At 42.2% G+C, this 23614-nt stretch overlaps 1 protein-coding gene across 11 annotated transcripts in view; it reads left to right on the top strand.

The window, feature by feature from the left end:
• Positions 1 to 23614, top strand: part of spopla (speckle type BTB/POZ protein like a) — a 325679-nt gene that overhangs the window by 181859 nt on the left and 120206 nt on the right. Inside the window, exons 1-2 of one of the 11 annotated variants that reach the window (XM_068035023.1) lie at positions 16263 to 16527; positions 19406 to 19498. The exons of the other annotated variants lie outside the window; for them this stretch is intronic. Coding sequence (XP_067891124.1) covers positions 19480 to 19498 — 19 coding nt within the window. The 5' untranslated portion in view covers positions 16263 to 16527; positions 19406 to 19479. Of the gene's footprint in view, positions 1 to 16262; positions 16528 to 19405; positions 19499 to 23614 lie in introns of those variants that run through there. 11 annotated transcript variants of the gene reach the window in all.

Raw genomic sequence — 23614 nt, 5'->3', positions numbered from 1 at the left:
TAGCACCACGACTGACCAAGCTGGCCAAGTCCCAAAGGACATAGCTGCTAGACGAGGTGGTGAGGGAACCAACAAAAGGAAAAAAAACATACTTGACTTCATCATCACCAATCTGCCTGCCTCACCAGTGATGCCCACATCCCATGAATGAATTAAAAAAAAAAAAATGCAGGGCTGGTGGGTTAAGGCTTACATCAAAAGTTCACGTTAACGATCTCATTGAGGTCATAACAGTTTTCTCCCCCCCACCCCCCCCCCAAAAAATATAGGGAAGCAAGGAAACATAGACTCTTGTCATACCCCTGTTTGTATTGGGATTTTAGTCTTTATACATTTTTTTTTAAATAAAAATCTGAGAAGCATTTTTTATTACATTGTGGTAGATGGAGAATCCTGTTGGTTAAACAGATGGAATGAGTACTTCCTTCAGCTGTTTGCATTTTGGGAAGTTAAACCAGGGCAGGACATATACAGTGAATGGCAGGGCCCTGGGGAGTGTTGAGCAGAGAGGGTGCAAGTGCATAGTTCCCTGAAAGTGGCAGCACAGGTAGACAGGGTGGTGAAGAAGGCATATGGCATGCTTGCCTTCATCGGCCGAGGCATTGAGTACAAGAGTTGGGACGTCATGTTACAGTTGTACATAACGTTGGTTAGGCTGCATTTGGAGTAGTGTGTGCAGTTCTGGTTGCCGCACTACAGGAAAGATGTGATTAAGCTAGAGAGGGTGCAGAAAAGATTCACAAGGATGTTGCCTGGTTTGGAGGGCTTGAGTTATCAAGAGAGATTGGATAGGCTGGGTCTGTTTTCCCTGGAGCAAAGGAGGCTGAGAGGGGACATGATAGAGGTATATAAAATGATGAGCGGCATAGATAGGGTATATAGCCAGAGTCTGTTTCCCATGGTAGGGGTGACTAAAACTAGAGGGCATAGAGTTAAGGTGAGAGAGAGGAGGTTTAAAGAGGATCAAAGGGGTAAATTTTTCACAAAGAATAGTGGGTATCTGGAATGCGCTGCCGGAGGAGGTGGTGGAGGCAGGAACAGAGGCAACATTTAAGAGGCATCTGGACAGGTACTTGAATGAGCAAGGCATAGAGGGATATGGAATGACTGCAGGCAGGTGGGATTAGTATAGATAGGCATTATGGTCGGCATGGACGCGGTGGGCCGAAGGGCCTGTTTCTATGCTGTATGATTCTATGACTATGTTGTATACTGGTTACCAAAAAAAGGTCTCTGGGAAGCTGTTTCAAATTTTTCCCCAAATTCTTTTACTGCAAACATGCATACTTTCTCCCGTTTATGCAACCTTCTTGCCCTTCTGCAATAGCATTATCTCTGAGTAATGCTACAGGTGACCTGCTTGAGTTTTATTGGGGCTGGTTTTGTTCTTTTTTCATATGCATCTTGATTATGGCACTGATTGCAATCCTTTGCTATATAATCCTTTTCCTTATAGCTATTCTAACTTATTGACTGTAAGGGTATAGGGAAATTGCTAAATTGTCCTTAACTACTGGGAAATTCTGTGACCAGAGCATAGTTATATTTTAAACGCTAAAAAGAACTGAAATGCAAATCAAATGAATGCTGGTCACCGAATTCCTTTCATTTTTAAAACGGTTAATGAAATAATTGGAAGAAATAGCAGTGTGCAATGCTTTATTAAGATTCTGTTTTTTAAAAGTGTATTTGCAAGTTTAGCATCTTTAAATCTAGATCAAAGTTTCCATCAATGCCCAGGAAATACTTTGTGCTTTCGATGCTTGCTTGTGTAATTTTTGATTAGCTGTGATTATTTTTAGCCATTTTTGTATGCATTGATCCAGAGTTTTATTGCTTTCAGTTGTCTTTTTTAAATATAAGAAATCTGAGTACATTCAGGAGAAACTTTGAAAAAATGCGAAGATGAGGCAAAAAAAGTGAGGATGGGCAATCGTGTAGATGAAAGTTGGTTTAAAATTGAAGTCAGACTTATAGACCAATGGCATGTTCTAGCTACAAAGATGTTGAAAAAATTCATGCAAGGGTGTGAATATAGACCATAGAACCGTAGAAAAATTACGGCACAGAAGGAGGCCATTCAGCCTGTTGTGTCCGTGCCGGCCGAAAAAACTAGCTGCTCGATCTAATGCCACTTTCCAGCACCTGGTGCATAACCTTGCCGGCTACAGCACTTCAGGTGTATATCCAGGTACCTTTTAAAAGAATTGAGGGTTTCTGCCTCCACCACCATTCCTGGCAGTGAATTCCAGACACCCACCACCCTCTGGATGAAAAGGTTTTTCCTCATGTCCCCTCTAATCCTTCTACCAATCACCATAAATCTGTGCCCCCTGGTAATTGACAATTGACCTCTCTGCAAGGGGAAACAGGTCCTTCCTGTCTACTCTATCTCGGCCCCTCATAATTTTGTACACCTCTATTAAGTCACCGCTCAGCCTCCTCTGCTCTAAGGAAAACAACCCTCGCCTATCCAATCTTTCCTCATAGCTGCAACTTTTGAGCCCTTGCAACATTCTTGTAAATCTCCTCTGTACTCTGTCCAGAGCAATTATGTCCTTTCAGTAATGTAGTGACCAGAACCGTGCAATGCGCCAACCTTTAACAAACTGGGATGCAATCCATCTGGCCCTGGCGATTTAGCAACTTTCAAGGATGTCAGACCCTCTAGTACTTCCTTAGTCATTATGCTTATCATATCTAATATTTCATACTCCTCCTCTTTGATTACAATGTCTGCATCAGCCCTCTCCTTTGGGAAGACAGAGACAATAAACTCATTCAGAACCCTACGCACATTATCTGCATCCACGCATAAGTTGCCTTGTACATCTCTGATGGGCCCTACCTTTTCCTTAGTTATCCTCTTGTTCTTGATGGACTGCTGAAACATCTTTGGGTTTTCCTTGATTTTTACCTGCTAATAATTTTTCATACCCTCTCTTTGCTTTTCTAATTTTCTTTTTTACTTCACCCCCGCATTTTCTATACTCCTCTAGGCTTTCTAAAGTATTAAGATTTTTATGATCATCATAAGCTTGCTTTCTTCTGCTTTTAGTTACCCTGTAAGCTTCTAGATAGTCAGGGAGCTCTGCATTTGGCAGTACCACCCTTTATCTTTGTGGGGACATGCCTACACTGTGCCTGTAGAATCTCGCTTTTGAATGCCTCCCCTGGTTTGCCACTGCTTTTTCTTCAAGTAGTTTAACCAGTCCAAATTCGCCAGGTCACTTCTCAGCTTCTTAAAATACACCTTCCCTCAGTTTTATCTGTGTCCTTTGCCATGATTATGCTGAAACGTACTGTATTATGGTCACTATCTCCAAAATGCTCACCTACTGTTACCTCCTCCACTTGCCCAGCTTCATTACTGAAGACTAAATCTAGATTTGCGCCCCCTCTCGTTGGGCTTGATTCTTGCTGGCTATAAAAGTTCTCTTGAACACATTTCAAGAATTTTCTCCCCTCTGTGCCCTTCACACTGTCTGTATCCCAGTTTATATTGGGGTAGTTGAAATCCCCAACTATTATTGCCCTATGGTTTTTGAAGTCATAAATTTGCCTACATATTTGTTGTTCTACCTCCCTCTCACTATTTGGGGGTCTATAGTACACTGCTAGTAGTGCGGCTGCCCCTTTTATATTTCTGAGCTCCACCCATATGGCCTCATTTGATGATGCATTTAGCATATCATCCCTCCTCAAAGCTGTTAACTCCTTAACTAATAATGCTACAGCCCCTCCCTTTTTTATCTAATTCTGTATCCTGCCTGAAAGCATCCAGGGATGTTTCTAGGTTCATGCAAGGGTGCGAATATCTACCTATTTCTCTACCTTTTCCCTTTATTTTCCTGGGGTGGTAGGGTTCATAGAAATACAACAGATTGGAGATTTTGTCTGTCCATTGGCGCTTTATTGTTTATAATCAAATCCTAGTGATTCTACATTAAAATTTTACCAAATGTCATTCTTTAAAAAAAAAGGTTCTATGTCTTCTTCCTAACCTTGCACCTAATCCTTGTTCCAAGTAATATAATTATTTTCCTTCTGCATAATACAATAAAAGCAAATGTGCTTAATGAATTTGTTAATAGCCATTGATCCAAAACATACATTCAATGCTATATTTAAAAATGCATTTAGAAACTAAGAAAAATCTTTATAATTTTGAACTTGTCTTTTTTTGTGTGAAATAATGTAAAATTACTGCTCCGCCCCTCCCTCCCTCACACTCCATCCCCCTCTCCTTTGAGATGCTCCTTATAACCTACCTGTTTGAGCAAACCTTGTATGGCTCAGTATCAAATTTTGTTAATACTCCTGTGAAGTGCCGAAGGATGTATTGCTACCATAAAGGCACTATATAACTGTACGTTATTGTTAAACCTTGAAGATTTATTTCTATACTTTGCCAAGCGTGTAGTTCTGTTTCTGCAAAATGCAGGAATAGTAATCTAATCTCTCTTCCTCTGTAGTCATAATATAGTACAGAGAAAGCTTAAACTAATAATTTGGATCGTATTGTCTGTTTTAGTGTATGGTATTTTTAAATTTAGTACTTCCTTCCATTCACTATTTAGGTGCTTGTTTCATTGCTGAGGAGTAAGAAAGCTGGTGGTACGATCCTGTAGTTTTTTTTCCCTTTCTGGGAAGTATGAGGTATGCCTTTAAGGCTGGAAAAGGATTAGTACTGCTTTATGGCAGCAAGCTGCAGGGACTGGGTCAAAGAATGCATTCTTGTTGCCGTAGGATACAGCCAGCTTCAAATGTGCATTCTCGTTGCTGTAGGATACAGCCATTCGGAGATACAATGTTGCCGATTGCTTTTTGAAAACTAGCTTAAAAACCGGCTTTTGACACAGCTGGACCAGCATGAACCCATCAGAGTTCTCTGATAATTTAAACTGAAGGGAGATGAATTTTAGACTGATCACTTCTTTACCCCTCAAAACAATTCTAAAGCCAAACTGATTCATAGAACAATGTCTACAAGTTGTTGATTGCTGAATTCATCGCTGGCAGAAGAACATCACTTCAACTTCTGAAATAAACTACTGACTGTCCAACTGCTGAAGAACCTTTTTTCCCCCATCGGACGGCTGTGAGGACTTCAAGCAACCTTGGACTGTTCCACGTTGGAAGATTCCACTTCGGCAGGAGAGTAAATCTGCAAGGGCTCTAATTTTTCTATTTTAAATGTTGTTTATATCTTAGTGTTTAAGAATTTAGTTTTTCTAATTAAATAGTTAATTTGTTGATCTAAAGACACCTGGTTTGGTTCACCTCATTCAAGGGTTAATAGATGGTACAATTTGGCTGGGTCTTCCTTTAATTGGAAAGTTTGAAGTGATATGTTAGGCGATCTGTGCAGGGATGGGACTGAATCAACAGTGCGTTTCTCCCAACACAATCAGAATCATATATATTGATTGGGGGCTTTGTCTTGAGCAGTCGATCGTAACTGTTAAATATAGTCTTTTAAGTAAAAGCATTAATGAAGGTACTCAAAGGCACACAAGATAATTTTATAGTTATGTTGAATCAAGTTATTGTAAACTATGTCTTTTATTTTAAATTTAAGGCTAGAGGATAATATGGTAATTTTTAAAAATAAATGTTGAGATATTTAAAAGGTTATCACCTTTCTAAGAAATTTGCTCATATGCAAATTACAATTAATTGCTAGAGTCCAACTGTTAAGTAAACTGTAGGGTGAGGTGGATCAGTGTTGAATTGTTTGATGAGAAAGAGGAAAAAAAAGAACTAATTTGTTTCATCCAGTAAAGTGAATGCACTAATCCTGTTAAAGTTTTTACTTCAAATCAAATTCTTTAAAATATATTAATATATGATAACCTTTAGTTTAAAGTATTGGACTGTTTATGGCATGTTATTTATTAACCAATGAAGAGTTTTAAGCTGCATTCCTAGGATGGAGAACATCAGGAAAAAAAAACTGCAATAACATGAACAATCTCCTGAGATTCATTCTATAGAAGTTCGACTTGTCTAACGTTCTGTTACTTTCATCTTGTTCTAGGCCTTCCCAAAGGCCATTACTCCCTATCCTCAATATACTGAATTCGTAAGTTCTCTTTCTTATTTACAAGTCCATGACCTCGCCACCACCATATCTGCCATCTCTTCCAGCCCTACGTCTCAGCTCGAGCTCTTTTGGCCTCCTGTATATTCCTTGCTTCTGCTGCACCATCAGCTGCAGAACCTTTAGTCATCTTAACCCTACTGGCTACAACTCCTTCTGTTCTATTTTTCCTCTCTACTCTTAAGTATCCTTAAACCCTACCTTTTTGACTATGCTTTTGGTGACCTCTCAACTACTATTGCTCAGTGACTGTTTGTTTCTCTGTGAAGTAGGTGGCAGGACTATATCTCCAACACAGAAGTCCTTGAAGCGGCCAACACCCCCAGCTTATACACACTACTGAGTCAGCGGCGCTTGAGATGGCTTGGCCATGTGAGCCGCATGGAAGATGGCAGGATCCCCAAAGACACATTGTACAGCGAGCTCGCCACTGGTATCAGACCCACCGGCCGTCCATGTCTCCGTTATAAAGATGTCTGCAAACGCGACATGAAATCGTGTGACATTGATCACAAGTCGTGGGAGTCAGTTGCCAGCATTCGCCAGAGCTGGCGGGCAGCCATAAAGACAGGGCTAAATTGTGGCGAGTCGAAGAGACTTAGTAGTTGGCAGGAAAAAAGACAGAGGCGCAAGGGGAGAGCCAACTGTGCCCCAACAAACAAATTTCTCTGCAGCACCTGTGGAAGAGCCTGTCACTCCAGAATTGGCCTTTATAGCCACTCCAGGCGCTGCTTCACAAACCACTGACCACCTCCAGGCGCGTATCCATTGTCTCTCGAGATAAGGAGGCCCAAAAGAAAAAGAAAGAAAGAAATCTTGGGAAGCTCTTTTACCTTATAAAATCGTACATAAATGTTGACTTGTGCAGATAATGAATGAATTAGGGCAAAACTCAAATAACAAAGAACTAAAAAGTTGAGGGTACATCCTTTTTTTTTAAAATGGATCTCTCACTGTTGGTCATGGACAGTTGAAAAATAAATGTTTTTAGTACCTTTTATGCATTATGCAATCGTATCCTGTTCACTTCTCTGCTATTAATTTTATAATAGGAAGAAAACATTGAACCACTGTGCAATTTATATTGGTCTGCTTAGACATTTTTGAATGGAATTATTTTGTAACCCAAGATAAATCAGTTGGAATGACTCCAGGGTGTTACTGATGTGATGCCGTTTGCTTGATCTGTCAGTTACTGGAGACCAGTGAGCTTGACTACTGAGATGATAGTTCCCAAAGTGTAACCACAGCACTTGGGAAAAAAAATGGAATTGATTATCACAGAAAAGATCACATGATTATAGGGGATCAAGCACATGTCTGTTGAATTCCTCACTGCACATGACCTGTAATGAGCTGGAGTCCAAGCTTCAGACACTGCGATACATCAGGGAGGGGAAACGTTACCTGGATGCTTTGTTTCAGGAGACAGTCACACCCCTTATGCTAGGTACTTCAGATTTGGCCCGTGGTCGGAGAGAGGGTGTGACTAAGAGTGAGGCATGTATGAGGATCTAGAAGGTAACACTGGAGAACCCTTAACCCTTGCACAAGTCAACAGGTTTGATCTTTTGTGGACGAGAGCAGGTGGTGCAGGGGGCCATTCAAGTTGACGGAGTGAAAAGTAATGTAGCTGTAGTAGGGGGACAATAATAGTTAAGGGGATAGATACTGTCCTTGCAGCCAAGAGAGTGAGACCCGAAGGCTTTGTTGCTTGCCCAGTGCCAGGGTTATGGGCATCTGCACGGGGCCGGAGAGGAACTTGGAGTAGGAAGGGAAGGATGCAGTTGTTGTGGGTACCAATGACATAGGTAGGGTCAAGAAAGAGGTTCTGCTGAGGGTGTATGAGTAGCTCGGAGATAAATTAAAAAGCATAACTGCAATCTCTGGATTACTACCTGAGCCAAGAGCACATTGGCATAGGATAAATAAGATCAGAGTGTTGAATGCATGGCTCAAAGATTGCTGTGGGAGAAATGGGTTTCGATTCATGGGGCATTGGCACCAGTACTGGGGAAAGAGGGAGCTTTGCCTGTGGGATGGCTTTTACCTGAACCAGGCTGGGATCAGTGTCCTGGAGAATTGTATAGCTAGGACTGGAGAGGGCTTTAAACTAAATAGTGGGGAGGGTTCACGTGAGGGGAGAGTTGGAAAGTTGAAGAGAGAGGACAAGGCAATAGTGCAAGACAGTGATACATAGGAATATAAGAAATAGGAGCAAAAGTAAGCCATTCAGTCACTCGGGACTGCTCTGCCATTCATCTAGATCATGGCTGATGATCTACCTCAATGCCATTTTCCTGCACTATCCCCATATCTCTTTATAATATCAAGAAAGTATCAATCTCTGTCTTGAACATACTCAATGACTGAGCCTTCACAGCCGTGTGAGGTAGAGAATTCCATAATTTAACCACCCTCTGAGTGAAGAAATTCCTCTTCACTTCAGTCCTAAATGGCCTACCTCTTATTCTGAGACTACGTCTCCTGGTTCCAGACCCACCCACCTTGAAAAGGGAAATATCCTTTCTGCATCTATCCTGTCGAGTTCTGTAAGAATTTTGTACACTTCAATGAGATCACTTCTCATTCTTCGAAACTTTAGAGAACACAGGCCCAGCCTTCTCAATTTTTCCCCATAGAACAATCCTGCCATCCCAGGGATCAATCTGGTGAACCTACGTTGTACTCCCTCTATGGCAAGTCTTCTTCTTTGGCCTCCTTATTTCGAGAGACAATGGGTAAGCGCCTGGAGATGGTGTGTGGAGCAGCGCCTGGAGTGGCTATAAAGGCCAATTCTAGAGTGACAGGCTCTTCCACAGGTGCTGCAGAAAAATGTGTTTGTCGGGGCTGTTACACAGTTGGCTCTCCCCTTGCGCTTTTGTCTTTTTTCCTGCCAACTGCTAAGTCTCTTTGACTCGCCACACTTTAGCCCTGCCTTTATGGCTGCCCGCCAGCTCTGGCGAACGCTGGCAACTGACTCCCACGACTTGTGATCAACGTCACAGGACTTCATGTCGTGTTTGCAGACATCTTTAAAGCGGACGACCGGTGGGTCTGATACCAGTGGCGAGCTCACTGTACAATGTGTCTTTGGGGATCCTGCCATCTTCCATGCGGCTCACATGGCCAAGCCATGTCGAGCGCCGCTGACTCAGTAGTGTGTATAAGCTGGGGATGTTGGCCGCCTCGAGGACTTCTGTGTTGGAGATACGGTCCTGCCACCTGATGCCAAGTATTCTCCGGCAAGTATATCCTTCCTTAGGTAAGGAGACCAAAACTGTACACAGTGCTCTTAAGTGCTGTCTCACCAAGGGTCTATTCAATTGCAGCAAGACTTCTTTATACCTGTACGCAAATCCTCTTGTAATAAAGGGGAACATACCATTTGCCTACTTAATTGCTTGTTGCACCTGCATGTTAGTTTTCAGTAATAAAAACAGAAAGTGCTGGAAAAACTCAGCAGGTCCGGCAGCATCTGTGGAGAGAGAAGCAGAGTTAACGTTTCAGGTCCGTGACCTTTCATCAGGAATTGATTAAAGATCACTGATCTGAAACGTTAACTCTGCTTCTCTCTCCACAGATGTGGCCAGATTTGCTGAGTTTTCCCAGCACTTTGTTTCTATTTCAGATTTCCAGCAGTCACAGTATTTTGCTTTTATGTTAGCTTTCAGTATCTTCTGAACAAGGACACCCATGTCCCTTTGGACATCAACACATTCCAATCTCTCACCATTTAAATACTCTGCATTTCTGTTTCTCCTACCAAAGTGGATAACTTCACATTATATTCCATTTGCCATGTTCTAGTCCATTCACTTAGCCTGTCTGGATCCCCCTGAAGCTTCTTTGCATCCACCTCACAACTTGTGTTCCCACCTAGTTTTGTGTCATCAGCAAACTTGGAAATGAGATATTACATTTGGTCCTCACATCCAAATCCAAATCATTGCTATAGAATTAGTTAATAAAAACCAGAGTGTGACAGGAAGGGACAGAGCTTACAATTTTAGGAGTGTACCAGCAAATGTCAAGAGTAGGGAAAAATAGTAAAAAGACAATTAAAGGCTGAATGCATGTGGCATTCATAACAAGATAGATGAATTGATGGCACAAATTGAAATAAATGAGCATGATATGATAGCCATTACAGAGACGTGGTTGCAAGGTGACCAAGGCCAAGAACTGAATATTCAAGGGTTTTTGACATTTCTGAAGGATAAGAAGAAAGGAAAAGGAGGTAGGGTAGCTTTGTTAATAAAGAATAGGATCTGTACATTAGTAGTAGCAAATGATCTTGGCTCAGAAGATCAAAATGTAGAGTCATTTTGGATGGAGATAAATAGTAAAAGAAAGAAGTCACTGGTGGGAGTAGATAATAGGCCCCTAACAGTAGCTACACTGCAGGACAGAATATAAATCAAGTAAAGGTACTACAATAATGATGGGTGATTTTAATCTTCATATCGATTGGACAATTCAAATTGGCAAAGGTAGTCTGGAGGGTGAGTTCAGAGAGTGTATTTGGGATAGTTTCTTATAACAATACATTGTAGGACCAACCAGGGAGCAGGCTATTTTAGACATGGTAATGTAGTCAGCGGCGCTTGAGATGGCTTGGCCATGTGAGCCGCATGGAAGATGGCAGGATCCCCAAAGACACATTGTACAGCGAGCTCGCCACTGGTATCAGACCCACCGGCCGTCCATGTCTCCGTTATAAAGACGTCTGCAAACGCGACATGAAATCGTGTGACATTGATCACAAGTCGTGGGAGTCAGTTGCCAGCATTCGCCAGAGCTGGCGGGCAGCCATAAAGACAGGGCTAAATTGTGGCGAGTCGAAGAGACTTAGTAGTTGGCAGGAAAAAAGACAGAGGCGCAAGGGGAGAGCCAACTGTGCAACAGCCCCAACAAACAAATTTCTCTGCAGCACCTGTGGAAGAGCCTGTCACTCCAGAATTGGCCTTTATAGCCACTCCAGGCGCTGCTTCACAAACCACTGACCACCTCCAGGCGCGTATCCATTGTCTCTCGAGATAAGGAGGCCCAAAAGAATGTGTAATGAGACAGGATTAATTAATAACCTTATAGTAAAAGATCCTGTAGGCAAAAGTGGTCATAGCATGATAGAATTTCACATTCGGTTTGAGGATGAGAAATTTGGGTCTGAAACTACTGTGTCTTAAACTTAAATAAAGGCATTTACAAGGGTATGAAGACGGAGTTGGCTAAAGTGGACTGGGAAAATAGGTTAAAAGGTTAAGATGGTAGAGAAGCAGTGGCAGACGTTTAAGGGGATATTTTATAATTCTGAACAAAGATCTAGTCCATTGAGAAAGTAAAACTCTATGAGAAGGATGCACCTTCCATGGCTAAAGAAGTTAAGGATGGTATCAAATTGAAAGACAAGGTGTAACATGCTGCAAAGATTAGTGGTAGGCCAGAAGATTGGAAAAAATTTAGAAACTAGCAAAGGATGGCTTTAAAAAAAAAAGGGAAAAATTAAAGTAGAGTTTTAAAAAATTATTTATGGGAAAGAACAAAGAACAGTACAGCACAGGAACAGGCCATTCGGCCCTCCAAGCCTGCACTGATCTTGATGCCTGTCTAAACTAAAACCTTCTGCACTTCCGGGGACCATATCCCTCTATTCCCATCCTATTCATGTATTTGTCAAGATGCCTCTTAAACGTCGCTATCGTACCTGCTTCCACCACCTCCCCCGGCAGCAAGTTCCAGGCACTCACCACCCTCTGTGTAAAGAACCTGCCTTGCGCATCCCCTCTAAGCTTTGCCCCTCTCACCTTAAACCTATGTCCCCTAGTAACTGACTCTTACACCCTGGGAAAAAGCTTCTGACTATCCACTCTGTCCATGCCGCTCATAACTTTGTAAACCTCTATCATGTCGCCCCTCCACCTCCGTCGTTCCAGTGAAAACAATCCGAGTTTATCCAACTTCTCCTCATAGCTAATGCCCTCCAGACCAGGCAACATCCTGGTAAACCGCTTCTGTACCCTCTCCAAAGCCTCCACGTCCTTCTGGTAGTGTGGCGATCAGAATTGCACGCAATATTCTAAGTGTGGCCTAACTAAATTTCTGTACAGCTGCAGCATGACTTGCCAATTTTTATACTCTATGCCCCGACCGATGAAGGCAAGCATGCCGTTTGCCTTCTTGACTACCTTATCCACCTGTGTTGCCACTTTGTGACCTGTGGACCTGTACGCCCAGATCTCTCTGCCTGTCAATACTCCTAATGGTTCTGCCATTTACTGTATACTTCCAACCTGCATTGGACCTTCCAAAATGCATTACCTCACATTTGTCCGGATTAAACTCCATCTGCCATTTCTCCGCCCAAGTCTCCAACCGATCTATATCCTGCTGTATCCTCCGACAATCCTCATCACTATCCGCAACTCCACCAACCTTTGTGTCGTCCGCAAACTTACTAATCAGAGCAGCTACATTTTCCTCCAAATCATTTATATATACTACAAAGAGCAAAGGTCCCAGCACTGATCCCTGCGGAACACCACTAGTCACATCCCTCCATTCAGAAAAACACCCATCCACTGATACCCTCTGTCTTCTATGACTGAGCCAGTTCTGTATCCATCTTGCCAGCTCACCTCTGATCCCGTGTGACTGCACCTTTTGTACCAGTCTGCCATGAGGGACCTTGTCAAAGGCTTTACTGAAGTCCATATAGATAACATCCACTGCCCTTCCTTCATCAATCATCTTTGTCACTTCCTCAAAAAACTCAATCAAATTAGTGAGACACGACCTCCCCTTCACAAAACCATGCAGCCTCTCGCTAATAAGTTTGTTTGTTTCCAAATGGGAGTAAATCCTGTCCCGAAGAATCCTCTCTAATAATTTCCCTACCACTGACGTAAGGCTCACCGGCCTATAATTTCCTGGATTATCCTTGCTACCCTTCTTAAACAAAGGAACAACATTGGCTATTCTCCAGTCCTCTGGGATCTCACCTGTAGCCAATGAGGATGCAAAGATTTCTGTCAAGGCCCCAGCAATTTCTTCCCTTGCCTCCCTCCGTATTCTGGAGTAGATCCCATCAGGCCCTGGGGACTTATCTACCTTAATGCTTTGCAAGACGCCCAACACCACCTCCTTTTTGATAATGAGATGACTGAGACTATCTACACTCCCTTCCCTAGGCTCATCATCCACCAAGTCCTTCTCTTTGGTGAATACTGATGCAAAGTACTCATTTAGTACCTCACCCATTTCCTCTGGCTCCACACTTAGATTCCCTTCTCTGGCCTTGAGTGGGCCAACCCTTTCCCTAGTTAGCCTCTTGCTCTTTATATACGTATAAAAAGCCTTGGGATTTTCCTTAATCCTGTTTGCCAATGACTTTTCATGACCCCTTTTAGCCCTCCTGACTCCTTGCTTAAGTTCCTATCTACTGTCTTTATATTCCTCAAGGGATTCGTCTGTTCCTCGCCTTCCAGCCCTTACGAATGCTTCCTGGAGAGGATGTGGGTGTCGCTGGCTAGTGAAATAGTGAGAAATTGAAAAACACAATAAAAGCTTCTACAAGCATATAAAAAGAAGAGTAGCTATGGTAAATGTTGGATCCTTAGAGGGTGAGACAGGGAAATTTATAGTGGGAAACAAGGAAATGGCAGAGACTTTAAACAAGTATTTTGTATCTGTCTTTACAGTGAATAGTATACAAGAATCGTAGAAAATCAAGAGGCAAAAAGGAGTGAGGAACTAAAGTACTCGGGAAACTAATCGGACTAAAGGTTGACAAGTTCTCTGAAACTGATGGCCTGCATCCCAGGGTCTTAAAAGAAGTGTCTGCAGATAATGGATGCATGGGTTGCCATCTTCCAAATTTCTCTAGATTCTGGAAAGGTCACAGTGGATTGTAAAATTGCAAATATAATATTTTTCACTGGAACGACGGAGGTGGAGGGGCGACATGATAGAGGTTTACAAAGTTATGAGCGGCATGGACAGAGTGGATAGTCAGAAGCTTTTTCCCAGGGTGGAAGAGTCAGTTACTAGGGGACATAGGTTTAAGGTGAGAGGGGCAAAGTTTAGAGGGGATGTGCGAGGCAAGTTCTTTACACAGAGGGTGATGAGTGCCTGGAACTTGCTGCCGGGGGAGGTGGTGGAAGCAGGTACGATAGCGACGTTTAAGAGGCATCTTGACAAATACATGAATAGGATGGGAATAGAGGGATATGGTCCCCGGAAGTGCAGAAGGTTTTAGTTTAGACAGGCATCAAGATCAGTGCAGGCTTGGAGGGCCGAATGGCCTGTTCCTGTGCTGTACTGTTCTTTGTTCTTTGTATCCCTATTCAAGAAAAGAGGGAGACAGAAAGCAAGAACCTGTAGGCCAGTTGGCCTAATGTCCATCATTGGGAAAATGCTGGAATCCATTATTTAGGAAATAGTAGCGGGACATTTAGAAAATCATAATGCAATCAAGCAGAGTCAACATAGTTTTATGAAAGGGAAATTGTGCTTGACAGATTTATTAGAGTTCTTTGAGGATGTAACAAGCTGGGTGGATAAAGGGGTACCAGTAGATTTAGTGTATTTGGATTTTGAAAAGACATTTGATAAGGTCCCACATAAAAGTTTACTACACAAGATAAGAGCTCATGATGTTGGGGGTAATATATTAGCATGGATAGAGGATTAGCTAACTAACAGGAAACAGAGTTAAGATAAATGGGGCATTTGCAGGTTGAAAAATTGTAACTAGTGGACTGCTAGGGCCTCAACTATTTGCGATCTATAGTAATGACTTGGATAAGGGACCAAGTGTATTGCAGCCAAATTTGCTGACGATACATAGAAACGCAAGTTATGAGGAGGACACAAAAAGTCTGCAAAGGGATATAGATAGGTTAAGTGAGTGGGCAAAAATTTGGCAGATGGAGTATAATGTGGGAAAAAAGTGAGATTGTCCACTTTGTCAGGAAGAATAGAAAAGCAGAATATTATTTAAATGGAGAGAGACTGCAGAATGCTACGGGACAACGGATCTGGATGTCCTTGTACATGAATCACTAAAGTCAGCATGCAGGTATAGCAAGTAATTCGGAAGGCAAACGGAATGTTGGGCTTTATTGCAGTGGGGGTGGAGTATAAAAGTAGGGAAGTCTTGCTACAACTGTACAGGGTGTTGGTGAGACTGCACCTGAAGTACTGTGTACAGTTTTGTTCTCCATACTTAAGGAGGAGTATACTTGCATTGCAAGAAGTTCAGAGAAGGTTTACCAGCTGATTCTTGGGATGAAGGGGTTGTCTTATGAGGAAAGGTTGAGCAGGTTGGGCCTATATGCATTGGAGTTTAGAAGAATGAGAGGTGATCTTGAAACACACAAGATTCTGAGGGTGCTTGACAGGGTAGGTTCTGAGAGGATGTTTCCCCTTGTGGAGGAATCTAGAACTAGTGAGCACAGTTTAAAAATAAGGGATCTCCCATTTAAGATGGAGATGAGGAGGAATTTTTTTTCCCTCAAGGTCATTAATCTTTGGAAATCTCTTCACCAGAGAACAGTGGAGCTGGGTCCTTGAATGAATTCAAGGCTGAGTTAGACAGATTTGTGATCTACATGGGGGTCAAGGGGGGGAGAATGAAGTTAAGGTCACAATCAGATCAGCTAGGATCTTACTGAATGACGGAGCAGACACGAGGGGCCAAATGACCTATTCCTGCTCCTGTTTCTTATAATATTACCAGCATTGGTTCAGATCCCCTCAAAGGAGCAAAGTTACACTTATATATTATGTTACCACATTGTTGATAAACATCTTAGCTTCACCCAAAATAAATCATTTCAAAAAATAGTCATTGGTTATGCAGTAAGTATGATGGCCATTTGCAGACACGATACCACAAACTCATGAAATGAATGTTAGTTGATCACAACTTTCAGGCTGGTGACAAAATTAACTCTAGTCAGTGAGGCTGCTCGAAACAAATCGACTGATCATGTAATCACTGGCCAATAAGATTTTTGGTAAATGCCACATAATTGTAAATGTCAACACTGACCAATGAGATTGTTGAAGCAGAGCATGCAGTTGCTGTGTTATTGGTGAATTGGTTTACATATTCAGATGAATGGATATTTAATCAGTTAATGCAATATATAAAAAAGTCTTTTTCCCTATTGGAAGGTTTGATGCTGCTCATTCTCTGTTCATTTTCAGCATATTCATTTATTTTTCCTTAAATCATGTTCCAAGTATACATTTTAACCTAGCTCCCTCACTTGTTTGGAGTTCACTGCACAGTTTTGCAACTTGTCTGTGCCATCTGGGGAGATGCTGAACAGAGGAAGGAAGAGCCAGAAGGAGAAAGTCTTCCCTAGAATTGGACATCTCCAAAATTCTGATCATCAAACAAAACTGGCAGACAACTGGTAGGAAGTAGCTGCTTGCCTTTTCAGCCAAAGATTTGGAAATGTTTTGAGGAGAGGCCTTTCTAAAAATTTGTTCATGGGATGTAGGCATCACCGGCAAGGCCAGCATTTATTGCCCATCCCTAATATCCCTTGACAAGTTGGTGGTGTGCTGCCTTCTTGAACTGCTTTAGTCCTAGTGGTGTAGGGAGGGAGTTCCAGGATTTTGACCCAGTGACAGTAAAGGACTGGAGATATTTTTCTAAGTCAAGATGGTGTGTGACTTGGAGGGGAACTTGCAGCTGGTGGTGTCCCCAAATGCCTGCTACTCTTGTCCTTCTAGGTGGTAGAGGCTGCAGGTTTTGAAGGTGCTGTCGAAGGAGCCTTGGTGAGTTGCTGCAGTGCATCTTGTAGATGGTACACACTGCTGCCACTCTGTGCTGGTGGTGGAGGGAGTGGATGTTTAAGGTGGTAAATGGGGTGCTAATCAAGGGACTGCTTTGTCCTAGGTGGTGTTGAGCTTCTTAGTGTTGGAGCTGTGCTAATCCAAACAACTGGGGAGTATTCCATCACACACCTGACTTGTGCCTTGTAGATTGTGCACAGGCTTTGGGGAGTCAGGAGGTGAGTTACTCGTAGAATTCGCAGCCTCTGACTTGCAGGGAACAGTATTTACATGACTAGTACACTTGAGTTTAGGGTCAGTGTTGATTTTGGGGGGTTCAGTGATGGTAGTGCTGTTGAACGTCAAGGGGAGCTGGTTAGATTCTGTCTTGTTGGAGATAGTCATTGCCTGGCACTTTTGTGTAGCATGAATGTTACTTGCTATTTATCAGCCCAAGCTTGAATGTTGTCTAGATCTTGCTGTATGTGGGCATTGACTGCTTCATGACCTGAGGTGACTGACCAGTGCTCAGTCTCAATCATCAGTGAACATCCCCACTCCTGACCTTATGGAGGGAAGATCATTGATGAAGCAGCTGTAGATGGTTGGGCCTAGGATACTGCCGTGAAAAACATCACCTGGAGCGATGTCTTGGGACTGAGATGATTGGCCACCAACAACCACAACCATCTTCCTTTGTGCTAGGTCTGATTCCAGTCGGTGGAGAGATTTCCCCCGATTCCCATTGCCTTCAATTTTACTTATGCTCTTTGTTGCCCCACTGAATCAAATGCTGCCTTGACATGAAGGGCAGTCGCTCTCACCTCACTGCTGGAATACAGCTCTTCTTTCCATGTTTTGACCAAGGCTGTAGAGGTCTGGTGCCTGGTAGAACTCAAACTGACCATCGGTGAGCAGGTTATTAACGAGTAAGTGCCGCTTGATAGCACTGTGGACAGCACCTTCCATCACTTTGCTGATGTTTGAGAGTATACTGATATGGCAGTAATTGGCCAGATTGGATTTGTCTTGCTTTTTGTCGACAGGATCAACTGGGCAAATTTCCACATTTACCGCTAGATACCAGCGTTTTAGTTGTACTGGAACAGTTTGGCTAGGGGCACGGCTGGTTCTGGAGCATGATTTGTCAGCATTAAACTGAGAGAGACTTTGTCAGGACCCATAGGCTTTGCAGTATCCAGTGTGTTCAGCTGTTTCTTGACATCACATGGAGTGAATCGAATTGGCTAAAGATTGGCATCTGTGATGGTGGGGACCTCAGGAGAAGGAGAGCAATAAAAAAAAAAGACAGATGTTGTGTTTTCATTTCAGTTTGATTAGGTGAAGGAAGGCAAATAGAATAATTATCAGGTGGACATAATGCATGATTTCTATTGGAAGTACAGTTAACAAAGAAAGATGAGTATTTATATAGCGCCTTTACAACCTTGCGATGTCCCAAAACGCTTTACAGTCAATTAAGGACTTTTTTTTTTGAAGAATAGTTATTGTTGAATGTAGGAAGTGCAGCAGGCAATTTGCACACAAGGTCCCACAAACAGGAATGTGATAACAATCCGAGTGGTGGACAGATAAATATTGGCCAGGAATCATCATCAAACTTGTGTCATGGGATCATTAAGTCCACTTGAGAGGGCAGACAGGGCCTTGGTTTAACATCTCGTCCAAAAAATGGCACCTCTGACAGTACAGCACTGCACTCCACCCCAGTGCTGCACTGCTGTGTCAGCCCAGATTATGTGCTCAAGTCTCTGGAGTGGGATTTGAACCCACAGCGATAGCTACCAACTGAGCCACAGCTGATCAGATTAATCTTAATGGTTTAAATATAATATGGTAAGTGTAATATTAAGATTTATTTGCTGGGTGCAGTGAAATCTTGCTATGACCTGCATTATAAATTATTTGTAGTTCTATATGAATAATCCTGTATATTGGCTAACTCACTGGCAGTTGCCATTTTGCTACTTAACTGAATTTTGCATTTGGCTTTAATATATGTTACTGTAATTGAGGTTGTGCTGCGGTATCTAACCATCCAGTATGTATTGATTCAATGACAAAATCCAAAATCAAAACTAGCCCTGAAGTAATAAAATTTATACTCAATGCAACCAAATCAAACCTAACTGCTCTCTTGTATTTCCACAAGCAGCATTGCTAACAGGAAAAAGGCCGAGGAAAGCATTTAACACTGATTTTTCACTTAAATTTACATTTTTTCACGTTTGAATTTGGATTTAATTTTTATTATATTGTGCAGTGATGATTTTCTATATATCTACATTCACAGATGGTTAGGATTACTCCCGATTAGTTTTCATTACCTATGTTAACCTCTGTACAAAATGCTCAATGACCCATGTCATACATTTTTAATTGTGAACTCAAGGCTTTTCTGCGAAAGAAACATGCTAATATAATCCTCTGCCAAGTGTTGTGAACTTTAATGGAGAGTTCTACTTATAATGTGAGAAAAATCTTGTATTATAGTGCTGACCTTTCACCGATGGAACGTATGCTGGAACCCAGCCCAGACTCATGGGGCTAGACTTTCCTACCGTCATATGTTGGAGAAATGTTTTGGTAATCCATGAAATTAAAGCAAAATACTAGCTTCCCTGTTGAGTCTTCTGCTGAACCAGCCATTCAGTTGCTTACAGTTTGAAATCCAGTTATATATTGAGTTTAACAGCTAGGCTATGATTCCCTTGTTATTTCCAGCTTTTGCATTGAATTGATCGTGCAGTCAATTTTGATTTTGAGCATTAAGAATGGAAAATATTTTGAAGCAGAGTTTGTGTTAAAACGTATATCTGGTCTTATCCAGTAATTGTGAGACTAAAGTTGTATTGATTCAAATTGATTTCAAACACAGATCAATATTGGAGTGGCAGTGTAGCTGGGGATTCAGATCCTGATCTGTCTGAGTGTAGTAAAACTGAACTGAGAAGTAGCTGCCATGAAACAGTCTCACCACAGGTTGTGTTGCAGTATAACTCCAGTCTGGTGCTCGTGTTTTGTAAAAGTATGCAGTCAGCCAATTGGGCCATCTGGAAACTTTTAGACGAATGCTGTGGATGATGGAAATCTGAAACAAAAACAGAAATTGTTGGAAATACTCAGCAGGTCAGGCAGCATCTGTGGAGAGAAAAACAGAATTAACGTTTCAGGTCTGTGTGACTTGAAACCTTGGTGAGTTATTACATTACATCCTATCGATCAAGGTCACACAAACCTGAAATGTTAATTCTGTTTTTCTCTCCACAGATGCTGCCTGACCTGAGTATTTCCAGCAATTTCTGTTTTTGTATTGGAAACCTTTGGAACTTTGGAACTTGTAACTGCAAGAAAGTTAACACTTATTCTTTATTTGCTAACAGAAATTAGCTTTGTAGGCAGTAGAGTTCTGCTCATGTTCATGGTTGCTTATGTAGATATCTTTTATCACTGAGCTTACTGCAGCCAGTAGGAATGTGCAATGGGTGATAGGACCTAGGTGTGCTGACTGCATCATATTCGACAATTATGTAACAGCAGTCTAATGTTGTGTGCAGTGCTGAAGAGTGAATTCTATACTGAACTGTATGTTACTATCTGTACAACAGCTGTAGTTAAGAGGAACAGTTAGCCAGCTGTATTTTAAGAAATATGCCAATCCACGCAACTGTAATTGCTGATTATTGTTTGATTTCAAAACAGCGATGGTGCTTGCAGAGTAGAAGAATCAAACCCATGAGACTTTGCATTAATAATGGTTCTACCAGAATTTGTAATACTGTTAGTACCTGTTAACTGTTTTTTAAAACATTGCAAATATTTATGGCATTTATTTATCCAATTACTAAGTAAATGTAATGACCTCAGGAGTCAAACAAATGCTATGCGTTTTGACTTACTGATTGATTCGCTTGTCGTGTGCATTCCTGAACTTCAGAAAGGTGGAACAATAAACCATCTAGTAGATAGTGTGCCACAAACTGAATTGAGTTCGGATTGCCTCTTTTTTTTTTGTAAACCCTCTCTTTGCCATGAAATGAATGTGAAATGAATATTCCATGTTGTATATCACTGTTAACAAATTAGAAAAGAAACCCATTGTGGTGCGTAACTGTGGATCTGCAATCACTGGTTTCTGAATTTGCTCATTAATGTTATATCATGTCGTGCAGGCCCCCACCTGCCAAGGATGAGGCACATATATTTCGTCACGTGGACATTACATTTTAAAATTGTTACTGGGAAGAAAAGAAGGCCTATTACAAGGGGTTGCCAAACCCCTGGCTGGAAAGACATTTTTTTCATACTGGCAGACAGTGTTGGAACAAAGGAACCAGTCCCTGCCCCAGTACACAGAAGAAACCTGGTCACACCAGTCGGTCATGTGACCACCTGCTGTCCATTAGAGGAGTTTTAAATTGAAGAAGCAGTGTTTGAAGACAGAAAGCTGTTTGCTCCTGGACTGGAAAAGCCCTCTCATGGCTGGCTTGCTGCCGCCTCTCTCCTGTCTGCTGTCATCTCTTTCACCAGCTTCAGAAACCACTGAAGACATATGAACCCCAAGAGAGAAAAGTCTCCTACAGTGAAGAAGGTTTAAGAAGAATACTGGGCCCCAACGAAAAGCAAAATCTAGCAACTGGCAAGAACTACAGCGAGCTCGAAGCACAGTAATAAAAAAACGCTCTTCAGAGGTTGCCTCAAATCTCTCTACTTGATTTTTTCCTGCTCTTTTCTGTCTCTATTTTCATGTGCGTATCGCTTATGCATGCTAGCATGGCGTGCATCCGCAGGTGTTAACCGAATTAGAGTTTAATAAATTTCACTTTTCTTCTTTAAACCTAAGAAAGCCTGTTTGTGCTCATTTCTTTGCCTTATAATTGAAAAGCAGTGAACAAGGATTCACCAAGGGGGAACTCAAAACACAGTGTGTTTAAAAAAAACAAAACCCTGCTACAATAAGACCAGTTGAAGGCTAAAAGGGATCCGTAAACACCTTTCTCACCTGATCAAAACAGAAATTTGGGTACTACTGTCCGGGTTTTTACCCACAGAGAAACAAGATAAATTGGAAGTGGGAAGCCAAATTGTTCCCAATCAATAAAGAGTAAGATTAAGCAGGTTTTCTTGTGGTTGTGTGTGATTGAATACTAACATGTCTGCAACTGAAGCGAGCAGCTCTCCAAGGCAGGTTGAAGTAACTTGGGGTAAGTTAAAAGCACTGTTCATGGAGGAGCTGAAACAAATGGCTGAGCAGTGTGGGATCACTGTATGTGGCAAGGCTAGGAAGTCCAAACTCCTAAGGCTAGTGGCCAGCGATTTTTCCCTTGACTCTGAAGAAGTAGAAACAGGATTAGAAGCATACTTCAACAAGGTTTTGTTAGCAAAGATGCAATTGGAACAGAGGAAACTTGAATTTGAGGGAAGAGAGCCTTCCAGAAGGAACGTGAAGAGAGAGAAAGACAGGAGAAGGAACGAGTGAGAGAGAAAGAATACTCCAGAAAGAATCCGAAGAAAGAGAAATGACACGGCTTGAGTTAACTAGGGGGTGACAGAGTAACCCCAGTGAAAGCATGGCCAATTTGGAGGAGCATAATTCAGGGCTGGGTACAAAACTGCTAAAACTTGCTCAACTAATCCCAAAATTCAATGAGGAAGATGTGGAAGCGTTTTTTGTGTCTTGAGAAGCTGGCAAGTCAGCTAAAATGGCCAGCTGAGACCTGGTCTCTCTTACTACAAAGCAAGCTAACTGGAAATGTCAATGAGGTTTATTCATTGTTGCCAGATGAGAGTTCATCAAATTATGAACTGACCAAAAATGCTGTCCTCGGGGCAATGAATTCGAGCCGAAGCCTACTACCAAAAGTTTAGAACTCTCAAAAAGCAAGCTGATCAAACTTATCTGGAGTTTGAAAGAAGTAAGCAGCTGGCTTTTGACCAGTGGCTGAGGGCTTTAAAAATACAGCTCAGCTATGAGAATCTCAGAGAAGTAATTCTGTTAGAGGAATTTAAACGCACTTTCCCACTCTCCATAAAGACCCATGCAGAGGAACAGCAGGTTCAGGGAGCCTGGCAAGCGGCCGTTTTGACCAGTGAGTTTGCTTTAATTTATAAGTCGAGTTTCCCAGGTGAGAACCTTTCCTAATCACCCCCACAAATCCTAAAAGGACAAAGGGTGAGAAAGTGATCTCTGCCCAAGCAGTCCTGGGAGAGAAAGGAAAGCAGGAGACACAGGGGGCCCTCCTCCAGCTAAAAGGAAGGTGTTGTGAACAAGATTAAGACCCAGCGACTTGTGTGCTTCCACTGTAATAAGGCAGGGCATTTAAAAGTTGACTGCTGGGAACTAAAGGGACAACCAGTAGGGTTAATCAGGGCACACCCGCTCCGTGAAGGCGGGACCCTGATGGAAAGCACAGAACAAGCTGTGGCTTTAACTGCAGTAAGTGTGCAACCCAGGAAGCTTACTACGGCCAGTGCAGGAAAAGTTAATAGGATTCCTGAATGTTAGCAGGGATTTGTGTCTGAAGGGAAAGTAACCCCATACCCCTCGAGTGGGGCCATCAAGCCCATTGTATTTCACAGGGGCCACTAGATCCATTTTACTGGGAAAAGGCCTGTCCTCTTTCCTCCCCCGCCCCCCCCCCCCCCCCCGAGAGTGTAGTGAACACCAAAATGGTGGTGAATGGTATTTGAGGGCAGTGTATG

The sequence above is a fragment of the Heterodontus francisci genome, chromosome 7, assembly GCF_036365525.1.
Source record: "Heterodontus francisci isolate sHetFra1 chromosome 7, sHetFra1.hap1, whole genome shotgun sequence".
Lineage (NCBI taxonomy): Eukaryota > Metazoa > Chordata > Chondrichthyes > Heterodontiformes > Heterodontidae > Heterodontus > Heterodontus francisci.
This window is presented reverse-complemented; position numbering and strand designations above follow the sequence as displayed.